The following is a 15,500-nucleotide window of genomic DNA, read 5'->3' on the forward strand; positions in this document are numbered from 1 at the left end:
GCAGTTGCTGAGTATGCTCTCAATGGTACAGCGGTAAAAGTCTGTCAGTACCCTGGGACAGAGGTGAGCTTTCTTGATGCTCCGCAGGAAATAAAGGCGCTAGTGCACCTTTTCGATCAGGATGGAGGAGTTCAGGGACCAGGTGAGATCCTCGGAAGTGTGGACACCAAGGAATTTGAAGCTTGATCCAGGCTCCACTACAACTCAGTTGATGTAGTTGGGAACGTGAGTGTGGCTCCTAGTATGCCTGAAGTCCACAATGATCTCCTTGGTCTTCTGCGTGTTAAGAGCCAGGTTGTTGTCGGCACACCACGCGGCCAGGTGCTGGACCTTGGCCCTGTAGGCCGTCTCGTCATCCCCTCTGATCAGGCCAACCACCATGGTGCCGCCTGCGAACTTGATTATGGAGCTAGAACCATGTACAGGAATGCAGTCATAGGTGAAAAGGGAGTACAGAAGAGGGCTCAGCACACAGCCTTGAGGCACGCCAGTGTTCAGGGTGAGAGTAGAGGAGGAGAGGTTGTCTAACTTAACTGATTGGGGTCTGTTAGTCAGAAAGTCCCAGGTCCAATTGCAGAGGAATGAGCTGATACCAAGCTGGTAAAGTTTGGTGATCAGCTTGGAGGAGATCACAGTATTGAATGCCGAACTAAAGTCAATGAACAGCATTCTGACATAAGAGTTGGGGCTGTCCAAGTGGGTCAGGGCAGAGTGAAGTGCCGTGGAGATGGCGTCTTCTGGTGATCTGTTGGTGCGATAGGCAAATTGATTGGGGTCCAGGGTAGTCGGCAGACAGAATTTCCGATGTGATAGAACCAGTCTCTCAAAGCACTTTGCAATGATGGGGGTGAGTGCAACTGGACAGAAGTCATTCAGGCCCGTGGCAGTGGAATGCTTCGGCAGTGGCACGATGGTGGCGATCTTGAAGCTTGTGGGGACAACTGCCTGGGCCAGGGATAGATTAAAAATGTCCATGAAAACCCTGGCCAACTGTCCTGCACAGACTCTGAGCACACGGCCAGGTATTCCATCCGGACCAGCTGCCTTCCGTACATTCACCCTGCTCAGGGTGGCGCAAACATCGGGGGTGGAAAGTGAGAGAGGCAGTTCACCAGGTGGGAGATCCGCTTTGAAGGTGACCTCCTTGTTCTCTCGGTCAAAGCGAGCGTAGAAGTAATTGAGCTCATCAGGGAGGGAAGCAGAGCTGGAAAGGGGCATAGTACTAGGTGGTTTGAAGTCTGTAATGACCTGTATGCCATGCCACACGAGCCAGGGGTCCGAGGAGTTGAAATGCTCTGAGATCCTCTGTTTGTATATGTGTTTAACCTGAGAGATTCCCTTCCTCAAGTTGGCCCTGGCTAAGCTGTAAGTCTCCCGGTCTCAAGACCTGAAGGCTGAATCTCTGGCTTTGAGCAGGAGGTGAACTTCTCTGTTCATCCATGGTTCATCAACTATTCAAACTGGTCTCTATGGTACATCTGTAAAAACTGGCTAGTCCTTGATATCAAATCTCCTCAAACTTCTTATAGAGTGTAGCCTCTGGTGTGATTTCTTCATGATTGCATCAATACGTTGAGCCCACCATACTAATGCCCAGGAACTTGAAGCTGTTCACCTTTTTCATTGTTGACCCATCAATGCATACGAGTGTGTGTGTGTTCTGCCGACTTCCTCTTCCTAAAGTCCAGAATCAATTCCTTGACCTTACTAACATTGTTATTGTTGCAACATCACTCAATCAATCAATCTATCTTACTCATGTACACTTCATCATCACCATCCAAGATTCTGCCTATGACTGTTCTCTGCATTTCTCAGCTTTAAGTTTCTACTGGTGCCTACCTGCACATTCTAAATACATTTGGCCATCGGTATCCGTGGAGGCTTTGGTTCCGGGACCCCCCCGCGGATACCAAATTCCGTGGATGCTCAAGTCCCGTATATAAAATGGCATTGTATTTGCATATAACCTACACACATCCTCCCATGTAATTTAAATCATCTCTAGATTACTTATAATACCTAATACAATGTAAATGCTATGTGAATAGTTGTTATACTGTATTGTTTAGGGAATAATGACAAGAAAGAAAGTCTGTACATGTTCAGTACAGACGCAACCATCGTGGCTCTTCTGGGAACGCTGATGCTGCCTCGGCATCAGCCGATGCCAATTCTCCCGTGATCTTTAAGTTCTTGAGGCTGTAGCGCTTTACATAGCTAGCTAGCCATCCCTTACTAGCCTAAACTCCTTCCTCTTGCTCACAACACAAGTAGCGAACGAACTAGACGCGAGGCAAACAATGCTCAAACAACGAGTAATACTTTTAATCATCTCTATGCTCCCTCTTAGCCTTTGAGGAATTACTTTGACCACTTAATTGCTTTTTAGGAGCCATTTTTTCACAGAAACAAAGGGTGCACACAACACAAGTAGCAACCCAATGAGACGCCAGGTGAACAATGCTCAAACAACAAGTGCTGGAGAGAGAACTTAACAGGGTTTTTTTTTATCCCGATCAGCGGTTGGTTGAATCCGCGGATGCGGAGGGCCGACTACTCCTATTGTCAACTACTCCTGAGTATCTATTACAATCCACCTTACAAGTTTATTATATCCCCATATTTTGCGTCATCTCAAAATTTTGATGATGTGTTCTGTAACCCAAGTTCAACTCACCAATATGCGCAAAGAAGAACAGTGCTCCACTACTGAACTTGAGGAATGCCATATTTCCTGAGGCCAAAAGACAATTTTTCACTACTACTCTGTTGCTTAAAAAGTTTTAAAAAAAAAATTCACATGAAAAAGCCCCTATTCATCCAATATCGATGACAAGCTGGTCGTACCTACCAATGGTAACTCCCCTGCCATAGTTAGTAATGCATTATACTAAAAACCCTAGACATATGAAAACAACACTTAAGTTGCAAATCAAGTCACACACACGGGCCTGATTTGAAATTCCTTTGCCACTCATTTTAGATTGCTGGTGCTCAATATCTCACCAGAAGAACTTCAGCATTTCAAGGCATCAGTTCACAAACACACACTCCCTTAGTGGATTTAAGGAAGTTAAAAGTTAAAGTTTAATTGTCAATCAATCATACGCATGAATACAACCAAATGAAATAGCATTCCTCCGTGCAAAGGCGCAAAACAGAAGTACTAACAATGACACACAGAACACAGCACATATAGTACATATAATTATGACAGCATGAAAACATACAGTCAAAAATAAACAATATCGCCCAAGACCATGATTCCCACGGCCTGTGGATTGATGGTGCATGGAATGTTGTCCTGGAGCCACGTTTCTACAAGGACAAGCCCAAAGCTGTCCTCATCATGCATTAGTGCAGCCGCAGACAAAAGCAATCCAGCTCGTCTTCTCACCAATGAACCAGTGAACCAGACTTGCAGTATTCTATATGACCAATGTCCAGCAGGGTGTTGCAATCACAAGAAAAATGCCAAAGTCAATCATTTCTGATAGCTCATTGGATTGTACACTGCCTCACACATGACCTCTGACAGCTTCCTTCTTGGATGGCTGTAGCAGGCTACAAGTCTAGCTCCACTGCTATTGAAAAACTTGCTAGTCAGGTAGACTTGCAATACCTGATATTCATAATATACAGCAGTGTCTTCCCATCATTAAAAAAAGGCGTAAAGAACGACAAATTACACCTTTGTTTGGACCCAAAAAGGCTGTGATTGAGCACGCAGCCATCTTACTGGAAAGTTGTATTGATTAAAGCCCATACTTTGTTTGAGAATAATAAAGCAACATTGTCAAATACTGAGATGACCCTCATTTTGTTTATTTAAAACTAACATGCCACTGTTTTTCTGTTTCTTAGAAAATGTAAAGTATCCTAACAGCCTTTTCATTTTATTATCCATACACTTCAGTGTTCTTTCATTAGCTTTATACCTGAGGAACATTATCACTAAGGGCAGATCACATGACAAGGTCCTGCATGGGAGGGTTGTCAAGAAGGTTCAGTCACTTGGTATTCAAAAGGAGGTAGTAAATTGTTTTAGACAATGGCTACATGGGAGAAGACACACAGTGGTTGTAGATGGTTGCCACTCTGACTGGAGGCCTGTGACTAGTGGTGTGCCACATGGATTGGTGCTGGGTCTGTTGTTTGTCATCTGTATCAATGGTCAGGATGATAATGTTTTAAATTGGATCAGGAAATTTGTGGAAGACACCAAGATTGGGGGTATAGTGGACAGCGGGAAAAATGATCAAAGCTTGTAGTGGGATCTGGACCAGCTGGAAAAATTGGCTGAAAAATAGCAGATGGAATTTAATGCAAACAGGTGTGAGGTGTTGCACTTTGGGAGGACAAACCAGAATAGGTCTTACAAATTTAGCGGTAGGCCACGAAGGAATGTGGTCGAACTGATGGATCTGGGAATATGGATTCACAATTCTTTGAAATTGGAATCACAGGTACAGTATATCGGATCGTAAAGAAAGCTTTAGCACATTGGAGTTCATAAATCAATGTATTGAGTACAGTACTGGAGTTGGGATGTGTTATGCGAAATTGTACTAAGACGTTTGTGAAGCCCAATATGGAGTATTGTGAGCAGCTTTGGTCACGTACCTACAGGAAAGATGTAAATAAGACTGAAAGAGTCCAGAGAAAATTTCAAGGATGTTGCCAGGACTTGAAGATCTGAGTTGTAGGGAAAGGTTGAATGACCTTGGAACATATGTCCCTGGAACATAAAAAACTGAGGGGAGATTTGACAAAGGTATACAAAATTTTGAAGGGGAAACAATAGGGTAAATGCAAGCAGGCTGTTTCCACTGTGGTTGGGTGACATCACAATTAGAGGTCATGGGTTAAGAGTGAAAGGTGAAATGTTTAAGGGTAACATGAGGAGGAATTTCTTGACTCAAGAGGGTGGGGAGAATGTGGAATGAGCTGCCAGCACAAGTGATGGATGCGACTCAATTTCAACATTTGGATATGGACATGAATGGGGGGGATATGGTTTGGGTGCAGGTTGATGGGACTAGGCAGATTAATGGTTCAGCATGGACTAGATGGGCTGAAGGGCGTGTTTTTTTTGTAGTGTTATATGATACCATAGTTTTAGGACTTAAAATTTGTTTTAAAAACCATAAAAAATATTCTAAATATATGATGTAATACATTTAAAATGGAATCTTGCAACATAAAATAGTTATAAAATATGACCTGACCTTGTGTTGGGCAGCATCCAAAATAAACTCGTCCCTGATACCATTATTTTCAGGACTTCGGTAATCAAACAGAGAATTGGTGAGGTATGTTAATCCTTTGCTGTTCAAACTTTCACCACAACTGAAGAAACAGGCTTCCTGTGCAAAAGTAAGAGCATTTTAGTTATTGGGTTTAAAACAAAAATCATAAATTATTTCTCAGCATATATTTGGTAGTCATGAGTAGTTCTGACTTCATTGTAAATATTTATTTTAACAACAAGCTTTTTAATTGCAGTATTTAAATTCAAAGCTTCCAACAATCAAAAGGCCAGATTATGAACTTTCTTTTCTTAGGGTTTAATTGATCCAGTTGAAAAAGGCAATTATCAATATCCAATGCGTTCATATGTGTATAAGCAAAGTCAATACTAAACATGCATAATTAAAATGTTTCAATTAAAAAAATAATAGTTACTTACTTCAACTCTGATAAACAGGAGAACAAGTACTTAGAATATGTGGGGAGTTAACTGCAAATTGAAGACTCTGTCAGTCATTTAGTCCTGGTCTTAAGGATTTGGAACATTTGGAACAAGTGCAGGAACATTCAACCCAGTAACAGCATCAAACAGAGTGTTGCATCTATCACTACACCCATGTGGATTCCACATGTCTAGCAGCAGGATGCAGTTTTACAAGGATTCTCCCGCATCACGCTGAGAAATTACCTATATGACCATATGTTGGGTTACACCTGGCATAGGTTCAGAGAAGTCCAATTTTATTGGGGATGTTGAGCCCATGAATTAGGAAGCAAAGGGAAGCACTGGTAATTACTTTTTCAATTATCTCACTCGTTTGTTTTTATTTAATATAAAGTTTAGCATATTCTCTGTTATTTGATGTGGCCTTGTGTATCACAGGCACATTGAACTGTTACCACACAGGTGAAGCCCGAATGGCTTGCTGAAACTATTTTGGCTCCAAGTTGGAGCAATCCAGCTGACTTCACTCCCTTGCCCTCTCCCCAATGCCCTGATTTATTTTTCCTTTCGAATGCTCCCTTTGAATGCTACAATTGAATCTGCCTCCACTAATTCACCTGGCAGTACATTCTAAACCACATCCACAAACTGCATAAAAAGTATTTCTCCAAGTCAATTCATTGGTCCTTTAGCCAGTCATCCAAGTTCCTTTGTCCTTTTCCACTCTACCAATAGGAATAGATTTTCTCTTTCACCTCTGTCAGATCTCCTCAGAACTCCCTCTGTTCCAAGTAAAACAACTGCAGGTTTTGCTCCCTCTCCAAAGTCTGCATGTCTTTCCTAAATTGTAGCACAAGCCTCCTGTTTTCTTTAAAAAAAAATGTGCGTACACCCTTTAGATCTCTTTATTTTTCTATCTCTTGTAGAGTGGGCCACCTGGACCTTCAAGCCTGCCCCACCATTCAATATGATCACAGCCTCAACTCCTCTTCGGTGTTAATTCACTCCCCATAACCCTACAGTAAACGAGAATTTCCATCTTTCAAATATTTATCTATGTCTACTTTAAATATATATAAAATAACCTGGCCAACAACACCCTCAGGAGCAGAGAATTCCAGACATTCACTACCCACTTAGTGAAGGAATTTCTCCTCAACTCAGTCCGAAATGTCTTACCCTTGCCCCTGGTACTCATTCCACTATCCTGGGGAAATATTCTTCATGCAACCCGCCTGTAACTTCATCCATTTCAAAGAAACCTCCTATCATTCCTCTTAACTTTAGTCAATATAGGCTTAGTCAATCCATTTCTCCTTATATTACAGTCCCACTTTCTCTCGGTTCCTTAAGGTTGTGATAGCCAGGGAGATAGTGGGGATAAGTTCCTAATCCCTACTAAATGCTCCAAGTGGTGTGCATCTCAGATAGCCTCGGACAACCAAGTAGAGCTCCTGGCCTCAACATGTGGCTTAGCACCCAAGCCCAGCTGAACCATTTCTACTGACAGGAAAAGGGGCAAAAGTGGGTTATTGGTGCCTGCAAACGAGTTGCTTCAAGCAGATGGGGCTTGTCAGCCGTGGCGAGCACTCATCTAAGAGACAGAAAACTGATCTCAAACCTCCACTGCCATGCAGCTACACCCACTCATAGGGAAGGCTTCAGGAGTAAATCCCGAGGAAAGATCCAGAGTTGGAGTCCCTAAGGCAGTCCTACATTCAGTTCAACGCTAACTGGCAACTCCTGCAACGTTGCTGATGCCAAACTGTATCCATCTCTGCCATTCATTTGCACTCATTATCTGTGTGGAGAGGTGAAGCCTGCTGCATGGGCAACAGCTTGTGCTCCTTATCATATTGCCCTGGCTTGCGTACTGGCTTGTTATGTCGCAATATCCATGGTTAACCACAACCACAGAGGGCCTCATCTTCCCAGCAAGAACCTTCATTGTACTCACAATGCCATTAACATCTTTACTCAAATACGGAGAAAAATATTGCACACTATATTTGGGTTCCAGCAATGCTTCATAAATTGTGTCAGACATCCTTGCTCCTGTACTCAAAATCTTGACATAAAGACCAACATGCTGTTTGCTTCCTTACCACCATCCAGGCCATGCTCTCTTCTCGCTGCAGCCATGAGGAAGGTACAGGAGCCACAGGACCCACATCACCAGGCTCAGGAACAGTTATTATCCCTCAACTATCAGGCTCTTGAACCAGAGGGATAAATTTGCTCAACTTCACTCACCCCATCATTGACTTCTCATAATCTCTATGGACTCACTTTCAAGGACTCTTCATCACAAACACAAGAAGGTCAGTAGATGATAGAAATCTAAAGCAACACACATAAAACACTGGAGGAACGCAGCAGGTAAAGCAGCATCTATGGAGACAAATATCTCCAGATGCTGCATGATGCTTCATTAGGACCGACAAGGAAGGGGGAAGATGCTAGAATAAAAAGGTGGGGGAAGGGAAGGAGGCTAGCTGGAAGGTGATAGGGGGAGCCAGGTGGGTGGGAAAAATAAAGGGCTGCAGAAGAAGGAATGTGATAAGAGAGGAGAAAGGGAAGGAGGAGAGGATGCAGAGGGAAGTGATAGGCAGGTGAGCTGAGGTAAAATGCCAGAGTGAGGAATAGAGGAAGAGGAGAGGGGGAGGGAAATTTCTTTACTGGAAGGTAAAATCAATATTCATGCCATCAGGTTGGAGGCTACCCAGATGGAATATAACGTGTTGCTTCTGAGGGTGGCCTCATCTTGGCAGAAGAGGGGACCGTGGACCTACATGTCGGAACGGGAATGGGAATCAAAATTAAATTGTTTGGCATTTGGGAAGTTCAACTTTTGGCAGATGGAGCAGAGGGCTTAGTGAAGTGGTCCCCCAACTTACGACGGGTCTTGCCAATGTAGCAGAGGCTGCATCAGGAGCACCGGAAACAAAAGACGACCGCAGTCCGTTTGCAGGTGAAGTGTCGTCATCTCATGTTCGCAATATTTATTGCTTTTTTTGTCGTACTTTTTGTATTTGCTCAGTTTATTGTCATTTGCACAATCGTTGTTTGTCCTGCTGGGGGTTATCTTTCGTTGATTGTCTTATTTTTCCCGTAATTACTGTACATGTCCACAAGAAAATGAAACTCAGAACTGTTAATGGTGACATATATTCACTTCGAACTTTAATCATTACTTTTACCAATACATTTACTTTCAATGACTCATGTCACTTGCTACATCAATGAAACACTCCAGTTCTGTCGGCTGTGTAAGTCTGGGGAAGACAATCACTGGCCCCGCCAAACTTGGGAGATTGAGATGCGAGCCCACCCCGAAACCCCCCTGTTTGTGTGGATGCTGTGTGATTTGTTACCCTGTTACAAATCAATACCACGAAATAACAGTACACCGCATACAATTAAACGATTTAGCTTTATAATGCTTAATTTCACTACAGGGTTAGTGAAGAAAAAGCAAAACAAAATAGCCTATTTTAATGTAACAGTCTAATGTGCACAAGTTGGAGCTCACGGTTTCCCCTTCGCCAATCCTCCGTCGATATCCCCGGCCTTCACTGGATCATAGCTCCGCTCCGGGTCAAGCCCTACGACCACTTCTCTCCAGCATCTTTTCTTTTCATTTCCCACCGAACAAAAGACCCAGATCACCCCGGTGTCAGGCACACAGCACGAAAAACATACTCCCATCATTGGACAACTCACATTCCAAAGCATCCGTATCTCTATCCATAACCCAAACACTGCTTCTATAGAAAGACCATTACATTAGCAGTGAAACCTTTCCCAGGGTGTTACATCAATATTTCCCGATCTTTTAAATAATATTTTGTTTTTCCATTATTCCTACCAAAGTGGATATTACTTCCGGGGCGCCTAGGCACGACTCGAGTAGCAGCAGTACTCTCAAAGGATACGATTAAATATTCCCATTTCAGCTTGATACAGTTAAAAAGCACAACTGCTTCCTAGGTCAGTAGAATCAACAAAGATGTCTTAATGTGTTTTAACAAACTATCGCTGCTTAAAATCGATGGAAACAACAGCGATTGTGGTGGGAAGTGCCCACGGAGGACACCTCGGAGTAGGCAGAGGTGTAGATCAGGGCTACAAGTGCGTTTAAGGAAACGGGGTTTTAAACTCCCGAAACCGACTATCTGGCTGGAGAACATGCAGTCTCTGGTGAATAAAATCAATGATCTCAGAGCTGGGGTGCTGAATCAGAGGGACATTAGGACCGCACGTGTCCTTTGTTTCACGGAATCCTGGTTAATCCCTTCCATACCGGAAGCAGCGATCCAGATCGATGGTTTACTATACACCGTCAGGATGGATCTACAGAGCCTCTCAAAAGCAGAGGTGGAGGAATATGCCTCATGATCAACTCCTCTTGGTGCACAAATATATCAGTGCTGTCCCAATTCTGCTCACCAGACCTGGAATATCTTGCAGTAAAGTGCCATCCTTTTTAGCTACCACGGGAGTTCTCTGGGGTCATTTTGGTAACAGTTTACATTCCACCTCAGGCCAACGTCAAGCAGGCTTTAGCTGATCTGAGCAATGGGATCAACATGCATGAAACAGCGCACCCTAACGTCTTCACCAGCGTTTTGGGAGATTTTAACCGGGACAGTCTGAAAAAAATCACTAAGCAACTACCATCAACAGATCACTTGCAATACCTGAGGAAACAACACACTGGACCATTGCTACACCACCATCAAGAATGCCTACCGTGCTTTTCCATGCCCTCACTACGGGAAGCCTGATCACCTAGCTGTACTTCTACTCCCTGAGTATAGGCAGAGGCTGAAGACTGCAGCACCAGGAGTGAGGACCAAGAAGGTATGGACAAGGGAAGCACAGAAGCGCCTACAGGACTGCTTTGAATCAGTGGACTGGACTGTATTCAGGGATCCATCTTCGAACCTGGATGAGTATGCTGCAGTTGTTACCGACTCCATTAAAACCTGTGTGGATGAGTGTGTGCCCACAAAGACTTACTGTACATTCCCAAACAAAAAGCCGTGGTTGAACCAGGAGGTACGTTGTCTGTAGAAGGCAAGACCTGTGGCATTCAGGTCTGGCGACCCAGACGTGTACCAGAAAACTAGGTATGATTTGGGGAGGGCTATTTCAAGGGTGAAGAGACAATTTTGAATGAGGTTGGAGGTGACATCAGATGCACGGCAACTCTGGCAGGGTCTGCAAGACATTAATTCCTACAAATCGAAACCCAATAGCATGAATTGCAGTGATGCTTCACTACCAGATGAACTCAACGCCTTCTATGCACGCTTTGAAAGGGAGAACACAACTACAGCTGTGAAGATCCCTGCTGCACCTGCTGACCCTGTGATCTCCATCTCAGAGGCCTATGTTATGCTGTCTTTAAAGAGAGTGAACCCTCGCAAGGCGGAAGGTCTCGATGAAGTACCTGGTAAGGCTCTGAAAAGCTGTGCACTCAACTATCGGGAGTACTCAAGGACATTTTTAACCTCTCACTGCTACAGACAGAAGTTCCCACTTGCTTCAAAAAGGCAACAATTATACCAGTGCCTAAGAAGAATAATTTGGGCTGCCTTAATTACTATCACCCGATAGCACTCACATCGACAGTGATGAAATGCTTTGAGAGGTTGGTCATGACAAGACTGAACTCCTGCCTCAGTAAGGACCTGGACCCACTGCAATTTGCCTATCGCCACAATAGGTCAATGGCAGACACAATCTCAATGGCTCTCCACATGGCTTTAGACCACCTAGACAACACAACCACCTACGTCAGGATGCTGTTCATTGACTATAGCTCAGCATTTAATACCATCATTCCCATAATCCTGACTGAGAAGTTGCAGAACCTAGATCTCTGTACCTCCCTCTGCAACTGGATCCTTTACTTCCTAACTGAAAGACCATAATCTGTGCGGATTGGTGGTAACATATTCTCCTCGCTGACGATCAACACCGGCACACCTCAGGGGTGTTTGCTTAGCCCACGGCTCTACTCTCTATATACACATGACTGTGTGACTAGGCATGGTTCAAATACCATCGGTAAATTTGCTGACGATACAACCATTATTGGTAAAACCTCAGCTGGCGACAAGAGGGCATACAGGAGTGAGAGATGCCAACTAGTGGAGTGGTGCTACAGCAACAACCTGGCACTCAACGTCAGTAAGATGAAAGAGCTGATTGTGGACTTCAGGAAGGGTAAGACGAAGGAACATAAACCAATCCTCATAGAGGGATCAGAAGTAGAGAGAGTGAGCAGCTTCAAGTTCCTGGGTGTCAAGATCTCTGAGGACCTAACCTGGTCCCAACATATCGATGTAATTGTAAAGAATGCAATATAGCAGCTATACTTTATTAGGAGTTTGAAGAGATTTGGCATGTCAACAAATACACTCAAAAACTTCTATAGTTGTACCATGGAGAGCATTCTGACAGGCTGCATCACTGTCTGGTATGGAGGGGCTACTGCACAGGACCGAAAGAAGCTGCAGAAGATTGTAAATCTAGTCAGCTACATCTTGGGTACTAGCCTACAAAGTACCCAGGACATCTTTAGGGAGCAGTGTCTCAGAAAGGCAGCGTCCATTATCAAGGACCTCCAGCCGGCTCCCTTGGCACGCTTTCTATCCGTGCTGGGTGAAGCGTCCAGCTAGCAACTCGACCTCATAAAAAAGAAATTGCCTGCTACAGAAGAATCAGCAGTAAAAAGTTGATGGCCTGTGCTCTCTCATGAGCTTAAAAGGCAATTTCCTTTTTTCCTTACAGTATGATAAAACTGTGTATTAGTTCCTAATAGTTGGTTTGGTGGTTACCTGTTATATTCAATGATGATAAAAAAGCTATGAAGGAGAGGTTTTAAAGTACCGGGGCAGTTCCACTCGTTTGATCTCAGAAGTCCAATGGTAGAAAGGTCATCACAACTGGGGTCTTCCTTGGTTGTAGTGGTTGACCATGACTTCTTCAGTGCCTCATCATGCCCTTCACTCTACATACTGTGTGGTAGGACCTCCTTCTTGGCCTTTGGATCTCACTGTTGATCTTATCCATCCAGTCCACCAGAGCTAACTTAGCATGATACGACAGGCACGCCCCTACCTCACCAGGGTATAAAGTCTGCCAACTACCCTCACCTGGTTTAGCCCACCTGTCGAAGCACTGTACTGGAATGTGCACATTGTTGCATACAATCAGCTCTTTGGAGCCACAGGTGAGAGCTGAATGTGTGCTGAAAATGAAAAATGAGCGAAAATGAACAAAATCAGCACAAGCACCCAAATAATTGACTGCCTTCATACAATGCTTATGACAACTGCATCTGCAAAATCTTCATTTACATTGTAACATTCTGGATGATTGTTGATACCTTTTAATTCTTCGTAGGTCCTAACTTGCTGAGGTAGTAAAATAGTTTAATTTTCAATCACCAGCCATTTCTGGCATCTCCGTGCCTGAATGCTTGAAACTGCAGTGAGCAAAACAGCTCTGAATTGCCTTAATGCTTGCTTCTCACCAAATATCAGTGACAAAATTACTGCTTTTTAAACGGAAGCACACGCAACTAATGCCATTTAAAAATGGTGTTCATTTGAAGCACAGTGTAGTGTGTAACAGCTAAAGGGCTCATACATCTGACAATAGTTAGAAACTATTTGGCCACAGTCTCCTGCCCCAAGTAGGTGGCATAGATTTCCAAATAAACGAAGGGAATCCAAGCTACGTTCTCAATTCATTTTTGTTCTTTCAGAGTTGTCCCAAATCAGTGGGTGTCCCGATTAACTGATGGCCCAGTTAACCAGAATCCACTGCATTAAAACATAAAATTTAATTAAAATATTACAATCAAACCATAAAGTTTGAGAGAGATAGACATTCCAATAGTTCTCTCCTTTCATTTTCAATCAACTTCTAACATTACAGAGTAAACCTAGTATTAAGATGGAAACACATCCTTAAAGGATTCTCACTTCTACACCACCCAACATTAACATATAATTTCTACTTTTCACCTTGGTCCTTTTTCCACCAACACCACCACACCCCCCCCCCGCGCATGCGCACACATACACATGCACACGCGCGCACACGCACACGTGAAACCTTCCCCCCCCCCCACCAAATAACCAAGAATACTGTATATTTCCAACAAGGTTACCACTCATTCTCCTGAAAGAATTATCCTGCTTAACTTCACTTCAAAAAACATCCAACCCAGAAATCAATCTGGTAAACCTTTGCTGCACTCCCAATATTACAAGTATATCCTTCAGAACACAGTGAGAATAGATGTGTACAACATTCCAGATTCAATCTCACTCGAGCCCTTTGTAATTACATTATTTATTCTTGTAGCTAACTTCTCTTTCAATAAAGGGCAACATGATATTTGCCTTTAAAATTTCCTGTTGTACAAGAAAGCTAACTTTCAACCATTTGTGTACAAGGATGCCCAGGTCTCACTACATACCCAGACCTTTAATTTCACACTGCTTTAAAAATTACCTTCCTTCTTTCTACCAAAGTGAATGACCTCACATTTTCCATATTATATTCCATCTGCCATGTCCTTGTCCAGTCATTTAAACTGCTTACATTCCCTTGAAGTCTCTCTGCATCCTATTCACAACCCATATCACCCATAGCTCTGTATTAGCAGAGATCTAAGGTAAATTGCACTTGGTCCCCAATCCAAATCAATGACATACTACTGTGAACAGCTGGGGCCCTGGTACCAGTTAATACAGTACTCTGCTGTCCAACCCAGAAATGAACTGCTTATTCCAACTCTGTCTTTCATCCATTAACCAATTTAAAATCACATTAAAACTCTGTCCGAAGATTTGCACAAGTTACTTAAAGAAACAACTTCAGAAATGGCTCAACACTCGGGAAGAAAGAGATCTTTAAACTATTTTTCAAGATAAAGATAAAATATAAAATATGCAAGGCTTGCAGCATTAAATGTGTTACCTTCTCTTCTCCCATAAGTTGCATTAGTTTCGATCCAAAGTGAAATTAAAATAAAAACAAAAGCTCTGAATTTGAGAAAACAATCAAGATGAGAGCAACATTCTGCTGGAAGAACTGAGTGGGTCAAGCAACATCTGTGGTACGAAAGGAAATGTTGGTGTTTTGGGTTGATAACTGCATCAGCACGAAAAACATTGATAATTCCTTTCCTCCCACAGATGCTGCTTGACCCGCCAAGTTCTTAAAGCAGAATGCTTGATACTTTAGATTCCTGCAATTGCAGTCTCTGTGCCTGGAGAATAAGCAGCAATACAATTTTCAGAGAGAAATAAATTATATTAAGATGACAAAAGTATGAGAAACTTAACAGAAATGACTCCCTGCCAAGTTACCAATTTCTCTAGTCTGAAACTACATCTTTCAGTAGGCTTCACAAAATCAGAACTGATTCACAAATAGCTAAGTAGATTTTCCTAACGTATTTTTGTTCATGTTTATTTATAAAAAATAATGACTTTTGACATTTCCTGAGTATTTTTAGTGCAATGAAACCAACCTTTTCAGCTAGACTTCAGCAGGCTGCACACTGAAGCAAAGTGCCAGTGAATGTGGGAGAGGAGGGCAGTTTTGGTGCAATGTTTAGAAGTGGCAGTATTGATCACTTACCATAATCATTGATATTATTTTGCCTTCAGAATTTCATGAACTTCCTAAGAACTTGATAGTACTTTAAAAATACAATATGATTTTAATATTCCTCTCATCTATAAATAACAGTAAATATAGGCATCCGTTAGTC

General features: G+C 42.9%; 1 protein-coding gene across 4 annotated transcripts in view; it reads right to left on the bottom strand.

Annotated features, from left to right (window-relative positions):
• LOC134352539 (intermembrane lipid transfer protein VPS13B-like) overlaps positions 1-15,500 on the bottom strand; it is a 1,085,891-nt gene that overhangs the window by 881,442 nt on the left and 188,949 nt on the right. For all 4 annotated transcript variants that reach the window (XM_063059809.1, XM_063059800.1, XM_063059806.1 and 1 more), the window contains exon 11: positions 5,232-5,369. In XM_063059809.1, coding sequence (XP_062915879.1) covers positions 5,232-5,369 — 138 coding nt within the window. The remainder of the gene's footprint in view (positions 1-5,231; positions 5,370-15,500) is intronic.

This window comes from Mobula hypostoma, chromosome 1 (assembly GCF_963921235.1).
Source record: "Mobula hypostoma chromosome 1, sMobHyp1.1, whole genome shotgun sequence".
In the NCBI taxonomy this organism is placed as follows: Eukaryota; Metazoa; Chordata; class Chondrichthyes; order Myliobatiformes; family Myliobatidae; genus Mobula; species Mobula hypostoma.